Source organism: Panthera onca, chromosome C2 (assembly GCF_046562875.1).
Source record: "Panthera onca isolate mPanOnc1 chromosome C2, mPanOnc1 haplotype 2, whole genome shotgun sequence".
NCBI lineage: Eukaryota > Metazoa > Chordata > Mammalia > Carnivora > Felidae > Panthera > Panthera onca.
In genome coordinates, this window is record NC_138347.1 from 74873280 (window position 1) to 74886433 (window position 13154).

The following is a 13154-nucleotide window of genomic DNA, read 5'->3' on the forward strand; positions in this document are numbered from 1 at the left end:
TCCCCCACGTAGGATGGGCTGCTTTGTGGACCACCTACGGTGCTCCACGTGTAAGACATGACAGCAAGGCTTCAAAGGACATGCATCTAGTAAACCTGAGGCCACACTTGATGACTTCATCTCTGACTTAGTGAAAGAACCCTGCATGTGACAATTGGAGTTGTACCTCAGTAGGTTTTAGACGAGGCTAGTTTCTATAAAAAAATGATGGTGATGATGGACGCTAGATGTCAGGACGGAAGAGGGGGACAAAATGTCCTTTTCAAAAATGCTTTTTTTTTTTAAAGTTCTTTATCATTAAAGTCTTTTGGTTTTCCAGTAATTAACTCATTCATTTATTCATTCATACATTTGTTGAGTATCTGCTGTGGGCCAAACGTCAGATATGTTGGAGAGAAAGATGGAAAAATGTATGCCTGCCCCGAAGGGTTGAGTGAAGATGCACATATACACACACAGCCATACAATGAGCTAGCCTGTGCTTCTCACCACATTGGAAATGAAGCGGTCTGGTAGTTGGGGTGGTAGTGGATGTGTTTCAAACTAAGGGTGATACTTCTAGTTTTTTCTATACCTCTGGGATTAAATCAGTGCCAGAGAAAGAGCAAGGAAAAGAAAGAGTTTGAGACAAACCTCAAAGACCTTTCTCACGCTTGCTGAATTTATAGAAGAATAACGGCTAAATAAAGCATGATTAATTTGGGGGCATTAGAAGATGCATGCCAGTGTAACCATGCATGCTGCAGTAATTTTTCAACAGATATTTACTTCCACAAGCTCCATTTTAGCATGGATGGATAGACTGAAGGCCCTTCCCTTTTCTCCTTCAGGTTCCAAGAAGTCCACAGCTTTGTGTCCGGCAGGTCTTTGCCATGGGGCCCGCTGTGTGCGGCCATGGCCAGCTGCCACTCTCTGATTCTTCTTGATGGGACCATCCAGGGAGATCCTCTGGATCTCAAGATGTTTGAAGCCACCACCTGGGTAAGATCCTGCTCTGCACATGACCTAAGAAGCTTCTTCAATGCCAGAGCAACACAGATTTTATCATATTCAATACTTTCAATATAGAGGTACATGCAGTAGTGATGGACAAACTAATCTAAGTCTGTTTTCCTCATCTGTACAATTTAACTAATAATAGTATCTCCATTGTGGAGTTATTATGAGGATAAATGGAATGATGCATTTAAAAAAAAATCCCTGATAGTATGCCTGGGACATTGTAGGTTAACCATATTCATACAATTATTCTATATCTTCCAACTCTTGAGACAACATAATTGCTGTATAATTATTTTCCAACTTTTGAGCAATGTCTGGTTGTAAAGTTTTCTAGAACATGGGGATTAGGAAACAGCACTGTCTCCACTGCTTAGGATAATTCATTGTTACCCAAAGTTTTATTCCTATTAAATGAATATTGACTTTGTTTCTAAGACTGGAAGAAATAAAAAGGGAAACCGTGAAAGAGCTTTTGTTGAGATTTTGAAGTAGATTTAAGAGCAAAACGTATAGTTCAGGACCAGGTCTCTGGTTTCCCGGTTCCAGTTTTGGCTCTGCTCTGACTGCTTGACCCTGTGAAGGCATCCCTCTTGTTCAAGTGTTGGCTCCCATGACCTTAAAACAAAAGGGCTTGATTTAGATCAGCAGTGTTCATATAAAACAAACAAACAAAATGAAATAACAGAGCTGGAATCTTTTCTCCAAAGGAAACCTATTCAGAAACATTCTATTAAAAAACCAACAGTTGGAGTTGCTGTGGTTGACATAGAAGATAGACCCTGTGTAATACAGGAAACGCTCGCCACAAGCCCACTCCTACTCCCGGAAGCCCTGTGCAGTTCTAGGCCTCAGTGATTCCCGCGTGCTACCCTGCTAAAGGAGACAGTCTCTAGGGTCCCCTCCAGCGCTAGTGGGATATGGCTCTGTAGCAGTCTGATATCACTCTGCCAGTCCCCCCATTTCTTCTGGGTCACTGTTTTTCTGTATCTTTAAGTAGGAATTACAATTTCCTTTCTGAGATTGTTTCAGCTGCTGGATGATATGATTACAAAGCATTTTGACATCTTTGGGTAAAAGGTTCCTTTGACTATAATTTAGAGTTATTATTACACCAATTACTGAGCGTTTACTGAACACTAGCCACGTACATCACAGTCCCTGCCCTGCCTGGCCCTGAGGACTATCGATTCAAATTAGACAGAGAAGGAAGGGTGGGAACAGTGTCGAACTCTGGGAAAACAAAGACAGTATGGTGCTTGCCTCACACAAGCCTGCCTCTTCATGCTCACTATTTTCAAGTTAAGCTTTTCAGAAGCGGAGAATGAACCTTTATGCAGCACATTCCAACAGAGAAAGCAGGATAAATTGCATGAATAATTCAGAGGTGTCTGCCTTGCAAGTTCTGTGGCATTTCCAATGCACTTCCCCCCCCCCCCCCCGCGCCCCATGGCAAAATAAGTCTGGTTCACCTCCATCTGACTGAGGGAGGTGACACTGAGAATACATCAAGGTGGCCTGAGGATTTTCTCAAAGAGGGGGTTTGAGCGTGGTATCAGTGGACGAATAAGAACTAAATCTCTACAAAGAAATATCCCATTTGTGAAACAGGAGATGGCTGTTTCTGGGGACGATTTCCACATCAAGGGAGTGCCAGCACATGCCATGGTAGTTAAGCCCTGCAAAACAGCCAGCCAGGTAAGCCTTGCCTGCTATCCACCCCCAAATGCCCAGACTCAAAGGGAAATTTTTGAAGGGAAAATTTTGAAGACAGACGTGTCTTCTTTGTTTTTTTTTTTTTAATTTTTTTTTCAACGTTTTTTATTTATTTTTGGGACAGAGAGAGACAGAGCATGAACGGGGGAGGGGCAGAGAGAGGGAGACACAGAATCGGAAACAGGCTCCAGGCTCCGAGCCATCAGCCCAGAGCCTGACGCGGGGCTCGAACTCACGGACCGCGAGATCGTGACCTGGCTGAAGTCGGACGCTTAACCGACTGCGCCACCCAGGCGCCCCAGACGTGTCTTCTTTGAATTCCATAGGTGAAAATTGCTAAGACCTTGCTTCCCGTATTTGCTAAAATAAGAATTGAGGGAGTAGTGAACTCTTGACTAGCTAGAAGCTATGTTGGTATGTCCCTCTCCATTCCCCCTCCCTCAACCAGGTCCCAGTGGAAGGAATTGCAATCCTGCATCTGTTCCCATTCTCATCAGCACTGCAGAGGATGACAGTCATTGTCCAAGAGATGGGGGGTGACCGGCTGGCATTCATGAAAGGTGCACCAGAAAGGGTGGCCAGCTTTTGCCAACCTGAGACAGGTAAGCGAACAGACTTGTGGTTCAACAGACGGATCTGTTATTTCCAGCCCAAATGTGTCCCATCAGCACATGATCTATAAATTTAATTGCCTACTGGCCATTGCTAATTCGGTAACCCAACTGGCATCCCAAACTCAATACTTCTCTTTCTCACTTCCTGTATTTTCCATCTTGGTGAATGGTATTACGAATTTCTGCCGCTACTCCCAATTTAGGACTCGGCCCTGATTCCTCCCTCTCTTTCAGAGCCTCTATTTTATCAATTGCTGATCCATGGCCCTCTCATTCCATCCACCCAGACCCTCATCACCTTTCCCCTGGATCACTTCAATGTTTGGTAAATCCTGGTCCCAGGTTCCCCTACTCCGATTCACCCTTCATACTGTGGCCAGATTGGTTTTTCCACCACATAGTATAACCCTGTTGTCACTTTCTTGCTGCTATTCTTTCGGTCACTTCCCATAGGTTCCAGGATAGTCTCAGACTCCTTTAGGATCACACATAAGTCCTTCATGATCTGGATCCTACCACACTTTCCAGATATGCCTTGCCACTCCTATCCTCTCTCCTCATGCTTCCCCCGAGCTGAACTCACTACTCAAGTCTTGCTGTCTTGTGTCTCTATGTCTGAGCATATGATGCTCCCTTGGCCAAAATGCCTTTCCTCTTCCTTCGTCTACCCACTTCCCGCCAGGATGATACAAGCACCTCGAAATGTTTCCATAGCACACTGCAATTGCTTAGATCTCATTACACTGGCAATGATCTCATTCCACTGGTTGTTACTAACCCGACAGAGATCTTTAAAGCAGGGTCTGCCGTTCAGTCTCTGTAGAGCCAATATCTGACACATACATGGTAAGCAGACTCTCAATGAATGCTTGTTGGTCAAACTGGAGAAAAAAGAATTACACACGATTCCCATCTTTTTTTCTTTTTTCTTTTTTTGTCCTGCTTTTTTCTCATTTCAGCTTCACTGGATCCCAACCCTGACAGTATAATTATATCTAGGGTTCTCACTGACTTATTTGTGTATCTTTTACGAGGTGTGTTTTCTTGGGACAGAGTTGGATCTGTTTATAAAGAATTTTTCCACCGGTACCAGCGGAATAAATGTTGCATACTAATCTTGCCTTATTTTCTGAACAGTACCAACTAGTTTTGTTAGTGAACTTCAGATTTACACGACACAGGGCTTCCGGGTCATAGCACTGGCCTACAAGAAGCTAGAAATGGATCATCACACCACTGCCTTCACCAGGTAAGTAGGGAGGATTTGATAAAGCAGAATGGTTTGCTGGGCAGTGGACTGGGCAGTGGACTGAACAATACAGCTTGCTGGATTGGCGTGCATAAAATGTCTCTGAACTTGGTAAACAGGGATAGAGTCATCCTTGTCCTGCCTCAGCCACAAAGCTGATGTGAACCCTGGGAGAATTTCTGAGAAAAAACTGTATAAACTATAAAATATGACATCATTGTACAGCTTTGTAAAAACAGACATAGGAAAATAACCAACGTTTCAGAGAGTTTGAAATTGTGGTGACGACCCCGTTTTGAAACAAATACAAGTAGCTCATTTTTTGTTAGAGTTAGTGAATTAGTTGCTAGAAAACATGACATCTGTCTGAAAAACAATTGATAAATTTGCAACTTAATGAAACAAATGAACAGAGCTTAGACTTACACAGAATCAGAAGAGCCATTCAGGAGGTAGTTTTGAGATGTAAAAGAGGTGCCTAAAAACTAAAATGGACTCCAGTATTTATGCGCTCAAATTTGTTGTTGTATTTTCCACCATTTATAGGCTACCTTGTTTATTTCACCTTCACTGCCATGTCCAGTACTCTGTCAGCTTTGGGGGTAACACTGCTGTGGAGATAATCAGGACTTATTTTGTTATTTTGGATCTTGAATTTGGGAGGTCTAACATACTTGTGCTCAATCCTATCAGATTCAACACTCCTATTGTCATTATATTTTGTACCACTTCCTTTAAAATAAAATTTGTATGTAATTTGATCAGCACGTATTTTCTATAAGAACTGGGGCGTCTGAGTGGCTCGGTTGGGTGTCCAACTTCGGCTCAGGTCATGATCTCACGGTTTGTGGGTTCAAGCCCCGCGTCGGGCTCTGTGCTGACAGCTCGGAGCCCGGGGCCTGCTTCGGATTCTGTGTCTCCCTCTCTTTCTGGCCCTCCCCGACTCATACTCTGTCTCTCTCTGTCTCTCAAAAATAAATAAAAATGTAAAAAAAATAAATAAATAAAAATTAAAAAAAATAGAAGTAAAGACCATGCCCTGTTATATAGTAAACATAGAAGCAAACATGCAATTCATGACAAAAAGTAATATTTCAGTGAATGCTCAGCTGACTCCACTAAATCTAAATGAAGCGATATGTTGCTGGCCCCTGTGTGCAGAATCACTGTGCAGACTGATACAGGTGCATTTACATATTGGAGTTGCAAATACTGCCAGCAGTCTTGCTTGCTGTCAGGGAGGTGACTCTGAAATGGTTACAAACACTTGGTAAAACTGAATCAAACAGTATAATCTCTTCTCACTTTACATGGCAGTTACATTTCTGAAAAATTCAATAGAATATCAAAAGTGTTTAAAAAATACTTTGTGTTTATATGTAAAACACAGCATGGGGGAAGTATAACAATTTATATTTGTTTAATATAATATTCGTAGTATTAGATATGCTATAATAACACAGATACCATATAGTATAATAATAGTACATTATAAACAGTATAACCCAGTACTGAAAGTATAAATGATTTTTTAATGTCCATGAAAGGATGACCAGTAAAATATTCAAGAGGCATGTGAGATGCAGGGGAATTCTTCATGGTGCATTGGTCATTGCAGGAAATCTTGCTTGGATGCCTACAAGGTTTCCAAAATGCCTTCTAGAGGCAGCGCCTCTCCTGCTGAAAACCACCAACAGGGTCCAACTCTGTCACTTTGTGAATGGATAGTGGGGTCCAGAGGGGGAAATGGCTCATCAAAGATTACTGAGTATTGGAGTCCTGAGGCCCGCTTAGATTGATCCTTAAAACTCGGGCTATTACAACTCTGGGTATTTGTTGTAATTTAATTGACTCGGGCCATTAAAGTTACTCAAGTCAGAGAGCTAAGAGTGTGAACTTTGAGACTGGATCTCACATTTGAAGGAAACAAACAAACAAACCTGGGGTCAGGTTGTGGCAGAATTGGGAATGGAACTTTGTTTCTTGAGAACCCATTGACAGATATATATTAAGACTCTGGCTATTCTGCTATTTCTGATGATTATAATAAATAGTTGCATATCTACCAGTTTCAAACTCATGATTTTTGAGCTGGTGCATATAACAAAGCACTAATGGTGAAGACGGATAACCAATAGGGAATTGTGAGGGCTGTGGCACACAGGAGAGTACATGCCTGGGCTAACAGCATTGAAATTCCAACGTTTCAAAGTCTGGCAAGATCTAAACCCTTATAGGATCCAATAGGATCTAATCTTAGGTTGTCAATTTGCCCCTCCTGTGCTAAAACCACATCACCATACATCTACTCCTAGCTTAGTTAATTTACCTAAGCTTTGCTAATCCCTAATTAGAGCAGAAAATTTTTTCTAGGGTGTGCGTGTGTGTGTGTGCATGCACGCGCGCAGAGTGCTTCCAACCCTGATACCATAATTTCTTTGAGGGTTCTCAGCCCACTTTTTGCATATTTCAACCTTTAAAAACAGCCTGGATTCCAAGGACAGGAAATGTAATCTCATGGATGACAATATCCCCTTTGCATCACATTCCCCATTCTTGATTATTTTTAGATGCGTCAGGAGGAGATATACTGTCTGTTCAGGAAGCAGGAAAAGGTAGCTCACTATTCCAGGTTGCAGAGCTTCAGATCCCTCAAGAGACCACTTCTTCTCTACTTCTTGATTTATATTGAAACTCATGAAAAGAAGAATCATGTAGTGTTAGGGCTAGAAGAGATCTTGGAGATGCATTAGTTTTACTACCTTCTTTTACAAAAGAAGAAGTAGATTAGCAGACAGAGAAAGTGATTTGCCCATGGTCACACAGCAAAGGTAGTGGCAGATCTGGGTTAAGAACTAGTTAATATCCTGATTACTGTGCATGGAACCCTATGAAGGCCATGTGCCGGGGGAACCAGAAACATGAGTGCCGGGATAGGCTGCAGACTACATCAGATGGCTGACTCTGTGGCCATTTCCTTGACCCAACCTGGTGCCTTGTGGTTGGCTTATGTCATATCTCTGAAAATAGCCAAAGCCTGAGGTTTGGATACGAGGGCCACTAGAAAGTTTGGAGGACCTCATTCAGTCATCAACTAAGTTATCCTTCAAAGAGTAGCTCAAATATCCCCTGTTCCAGGAAAGTTTCTCCTATCACTGTACCCAGAAATGATTACACCTTCCTATCTGACTCCATAGGACCATTATTTGTACCTCTTGGTACTTTTCCCAGCCTTCCATACAAACGAGGCAATCAAGTCCCCCTTCTCCTCCTGGTTAAATGTGAAATCCCCAGAATTAGGGGCTACTATAGTTTCTGCACATTCTCTCCCCCTTCTCCTCAGCCCTGTTCCTTGCCCTCATTTAGGTATTCAGTAAATGGTCATTCACTTGACAGACTGACTGGCTTTGCTTTCCATAAAAACTCTTCTGGCAGCAGAATTTCTGAAAGAGAAAATACATTTTCCTCGGCTGCTTGTCAAAGAAAAAAAAAGGTCACATCAGACATCAAAGCATTTCGACTAAGGGAACCCTGGCTGAGCACTTCCTCTGTTGGGCGCCGTGCACATGTTGTTGAGCCTGTCTCTGAACTAGGCAGGCTTGCCCTCAGGTTGTTGAGACAGATCAGATAACAAAGAATGGCAAGAGGTATATAAACAAATAAAATGTGTGCTACACTGAGCTAGAGGTAAGATCCTGAGGGAGCAATTATATTTACCCCCATGGGAAGGTTTTTATGGGGACGGGCCTGTGAATTGGGCCTCGGAATAAAAACAGGCAGGGTTTCTTCAATGGCAGATCATGGTGAACTTACAACCTTTTCCGTAAAGTAAGAAAGAATGTCTCATGGCAGTTCAGAGCAAATATTTAGAGATGGTTGAGTACAGAACATAGCCATGTTGGCTGGTCCACCTTGTCAGGAGGTTAGGGTAGGTGAAGAATTTAGTGATAGGTAAAGCTGGAGAGATAGTTTGGAACCAGATTATGGAAAGATTTCAATGCCAGGTTCAGAAGACTGGGGAATGCCTGGAGTGAGTAGCACAAACTGTGCCCACTTCTGACCACTCTGGTGGAGGTGTTAGCAGGGTCCTAGAAGCATGACTAACTCTAGTTGATGCCGCTGGCTGACAGGAGACCCAGCTGTGAGATGCCCGTGGCAAGTAGGGCAAGGTGGGTCCTGCTGGGTGCTGCTTTCACCCATATTTCAGACAGAATTAGGCAATGCTGGTATGTTGCTCTTGTGTCTGCTAGAGGTGTCTGGGTCTCAGATAAGTGAATCATGGCAGAATTTTTGGAGCTCCAACCCCAGATATACTTCCCTGCACTTAATCCTATGGAATGTCTTGGAAATTTTACTGAGGTGGACGGGAGCCTCAGAAGCCCCTCTTCTTTCCAGAAACATTCATACTATATGCAGAAGAACAATGCTCTCCACTGAGGGAGGAAGAGAGGGAGGAGCTTGGCTTTAAAATAGGGGCTCTTTTGGGATGCCTGGGTGGCTCAGTTGGTTAAGCATCTGACTCTTGGTTTTGGCTCCGATCATGATCTCAAAGTTCGTGAGTTTGAGTCCTACATCAGGCTCTGCATTGGCAGCACGGAGCCTGCTGGGGTCCTCTCTCTCTCCTCTCCCCCACCCCCTACCGCCCCACTTGTGCTGTCTCTCTCAAAATAAATAAACTAACTAAATAAATACATAAATAAAAATAAAAGAGGGGCTATTTTTTGAGTCTGAGAACTCCTGGGGCTAAAATAATATTGCTTATAGGCTTGGATTCAGGAGAGACTAGCATTTTATTTTATTGTTCTTGAGTCTCACTTACTTTTCATGTTTCCATTCTAGAATACCTCTCTGGGGGTTGCTAACAGGTGAGGTGTTGGAAACCAGACTAGCCACAGCAGAAAGAAGACTTGGGGTCATTTAGTTCATTCTCTAGGAAGGTTAAAGCAAATCTTTTGTTTAGTAAATACTCTCTCTTCCAATTGATTCAGTCAGAGCAAATATCTCAGTATCCTTCATGTCCCTTCCTGTCTTCTTTCTGCATATTTACTGGCACATATTCAGTGTTTAAGGAATGGTGCTTAAGTGGGTGAATGGGAACCACTTCTGATAGGATCATATTTGCCTTTGCTTTGGTTTTGCTTCCCCTAAGAAAGACCACATTGTGCTATTTCTTTTTTTTTAATTTATTTATTTTGAGAGAAAGAGAGAACCAGCAGAGGAGAGGGTGACAGAAAGGGAGAGACAGAATCCCAAGCAGGTTCCATGCCATCAGTGTGGAGCCCAACGTGGGGCTCAATCTCATGAACCATGAGATAATGACTTGAGCCAAAGTCAAGAGTCGGATGTTTGACTGAGCCACCTGGGCGCCCCCATATTGTGTTATTTCTGTTCAATTATATATATGTTTCCAGGGACAAAGTAGAAGCAGACCTGATATTTCTGGGATTGCTCATCTTGGAGAATCGGTTGAAAGAAGAAACAAAACCAGTTCTGGAAGAGCTCATCTCTGCCCGGATAAGGACTGTAATGATCACAGGTATATAACAAAGTTGTACATGGAAACAGAAAGAATTTGATGTGGAAATAGACAAGATCCATTCATTTCACAAAGACTGTTGACTACCTACCGTGGGTGGGACACCATTCTAGGTGTTGGAGATCTGCAACAGAAAAGGCAAAATTACTGCTCTCACCAAGTTTCCATCCAGGTGGGATGAGATAGGAAATCAATCAGTTGATCAAACAAGCAGCTGGCAATAAGAGTTATGAGGTACATAAAACAAAACAGGGTGATGTCTTAACTGGCTACTTTATATGTGGTGTCCTCTCTGAGAAAGGCCATTTGAAATAACCCCTGACTGACAAGAAGACGTGGGTCAGGCACAGATGACAATTTTTGTTAAATGTTAGTAGGAAGAGAAATGCTTAGTCAGCATGGTGTGTAAACTACCCTGAAGGCCCATTTATTATTCTGGTGGTAAAAACAAAAACAAAAACAAAAACAAAACAAACAAAAAAACAAAACAAAAAACTGTCCCCTGTGCTTCTCTCAAACCCCAAATCAAGGGAGTGGTGAGAAAGGATCATGCAAGAAAAGTGTGTGAAATTTCTTAATGAATGCTTCTTAGTGGAGAATAGATCATTTCTTCATGTGTTCAAATTTAAGTGTGTGCCTTTCTTTCCCTGCTTTCCAGTCAGGTGCATTGAACTCTGATAGTTGTGTCGCCAAGGTACACTATTTCCCCACCAGAGCCCTTATTCCCCAGCCCATTTCCCCTGAATCCAGCTTCACTGTGGGAAGCTCTAGGATACTTCTACTTTCTCCTCTGTACCTCCCACCTCCCATTCTACCCCCACAATACAAGAGACTTAGGGGTCCCTTTTACCTTCTTCCTTTTTAGTCCCTCAATCCAACTTGTAGGTATTGCTGAGCTAATTTGCTACTTAGAATTGCCCTTACATCATGACCCGTCTGTTTCAAAAATCTTTATTTAGCACTTATTTTACACATTTCCATAATCTATCCTTAGTATTGAGATTTAGGTAGAAATAAGGACGCATCACTCTGTACCCCGCTTCTTCACTTCTTCACTCATATTGGAATTTCTGTTCTGTTTCTTTGCTTGCTGGGTTAAATTTTTCTTCTCAAGGCTTGTCCTTGGATAGGATAGAAGGATGTTATGGTCTCTAATTTCTTACATACCCTGGAGTATCTTTCTTGGCTCTGACAGGTGAATGCCGTCTTGTCTGGGTGTAGGATTTGGGGGTTATAGTCCTGTTTTTTCCTTAATGATCTCTAGGTGTTATTACAAGTCCAATGCCAGTCCACTGTAGGTAATTTATTCTCTTCTGTATATTGTCCTTTTCTTCAACTTCGGAGTTTACAAATACTGCCAGAATATGTCTATATGTTTGTCTTTTTGTCCCATTGATTTCATTAACTAATTAAAAGTAAACACTTTTAATCTATCTTCTTCCTGTCAGGGAAAGTTCTTCTATTGTTCATTTAATTATGGCCTTTGCTCTGTCTCTTCTTTTTTCCCTTCTGGAATTTCTGTTATTCACATGATAGGCTTTCTGGATTTATGTTCTCAGTCTCTTATCTTTTTTCTTGTTATTCTCACATTTTTATAATTTGCCAACATGTTTTAAGATTTTTTTTTGCATCCAGTTTTTCCAAACCATAAACTCAGGTTCCAAAAATGACCATTATCTCCTTCAAATTACCTCTTAATGTTGAGATCTGAAATCACGTTTTGGGGTGGGAATAGCTCTAGAAAACCTTTTTTAAGGGTGGGGGGGCGTTAGAGGAGAAGGGCTACATTTGAGTTTTCTTAAGTGCACTTATTATTTTTAATGAGATAATGCAAAGTTTTTTTTCTTTACTGTGTAGAAATGTTTTTTTTCTTTAATTTTTGAAAGAGAGAGAAAGAGAGCGTGCGAGCAGGCGTGGGAGGGGCAGAGAGAGAGGGAAACACAGAATCTGAAGCAGGCTCCAGGCTCTGAGCTATCAGCACAGAGCCTGAGGTAGGGCTTGAACCCACAAACCGTGGTGAGATCATGACCTGAGATGAAGTCGGACGCTTAACAGATTGAGCCCCGCAAGGCTCCCGGAGTTACTGCAGGTTTTATCTATCTCCAACAACTGCTCTATTTTGTCTGTCATGTGTTGTTCTGGTTGTTCTGCCTGATATTTTCCTCTCTAGCTTCTGAGACTTCTAAAGTAGGTTGTTATATTCTCTGTCAGATGACTGAGGCTCAGGCGTGGAACTTCTCAGGTAGTGGATGGCAAAAGTGTCCTGTGCTGCAAAGCAGCCCAACTATTGGTGACCTGCTGAGGCATTGTGGACACTTCTTCGCTCTCAGGGCTCTGGCCTCAGGGTAGAGAAACTCCTGCCCACCGTTAGCTCTTCTGGGCTTCCTCATACGTACTTTGGTAGAGACCTGAAGAAAGCCATGTTAGGGATAGGCAGTCAGATGTTATTTATTGTTCAGTGGTTGCTCTAGCAATCACATCTGTACCTACCCTTTCAAGAAGGCTTACAACCATGAACGTCCTTTGCCTTCTCTCCTTTATGTTATGGTTGTCGCGTATATGACAATGAAAACCCCACCATGCCATGTTAAGGTTTTCACTTTCAATAGGCACGAGTTACACACAAATGGAAGAAAAATAGACTTTTATATTTACCCAGATCTTCATTATTTCTGTTGCTATGTTTTTATTCCTAATGTTAGAAGTTTCCCTCTGGTGTCCTTTCCTTTCAGCCTAAAGAACTGTTAGCATTTCCGAGTATGTCTGCTAGCAACAAATTATCTTAGTTTCCCTTCCTCTAAGAATGTCTTATCTCTCTTTCCTTTCTGAAGGGTACTTTCAAAGCTTCACAGTTCTTTCTTCGGCACTTCAAAGATATTTCACTGTCATTTTGCCTCCATGTTTTTTGATGACAAATCTGTAATAATTTGAGTAATCATTCCCTAATATATAATGTATTATTTTCTCTTGCCGTTTCTAAGGTATTTTCTATCTTTGTTTTTAGAAGTTTGATTATAATGTTTCTGGGTATGGATCTCAT

General features: G+C 42.0%; 1 protein-coding gene across 3 annotated transcripts in view; it reads left to right on the plus strand.

The window, feature by feature from the left end:
• Positions 1-13154, plus strand: part of ATP13A4 (ATPase 13A4) — a 124021-nt gene that overhangs the window by 80513 nt on the left and 30354 nt on the right. For all 3 annotated transcript variants that reach the window (XM_078453119.1, XM_078453118.1, XM_078453120.1), the window contains 5 exons: positions 831-981; positions 2611-2697; positions 3164-3317; positions 4467-4578; positions 9990-10114. In XM_078453119.1, the coding sequence (XP_078309245.1) occupies positions 831-981; positions 2611-2697; positions 3164-3317; positions 4467-4578; positions 9990-10114 (629 nt within the window). The remainder of the gene's footprint in view (positions 1-830; positions 982-2610; positions 2698-3163; positions 3318-4466; positions 4579-9989; positions 10115-13154) is intronic.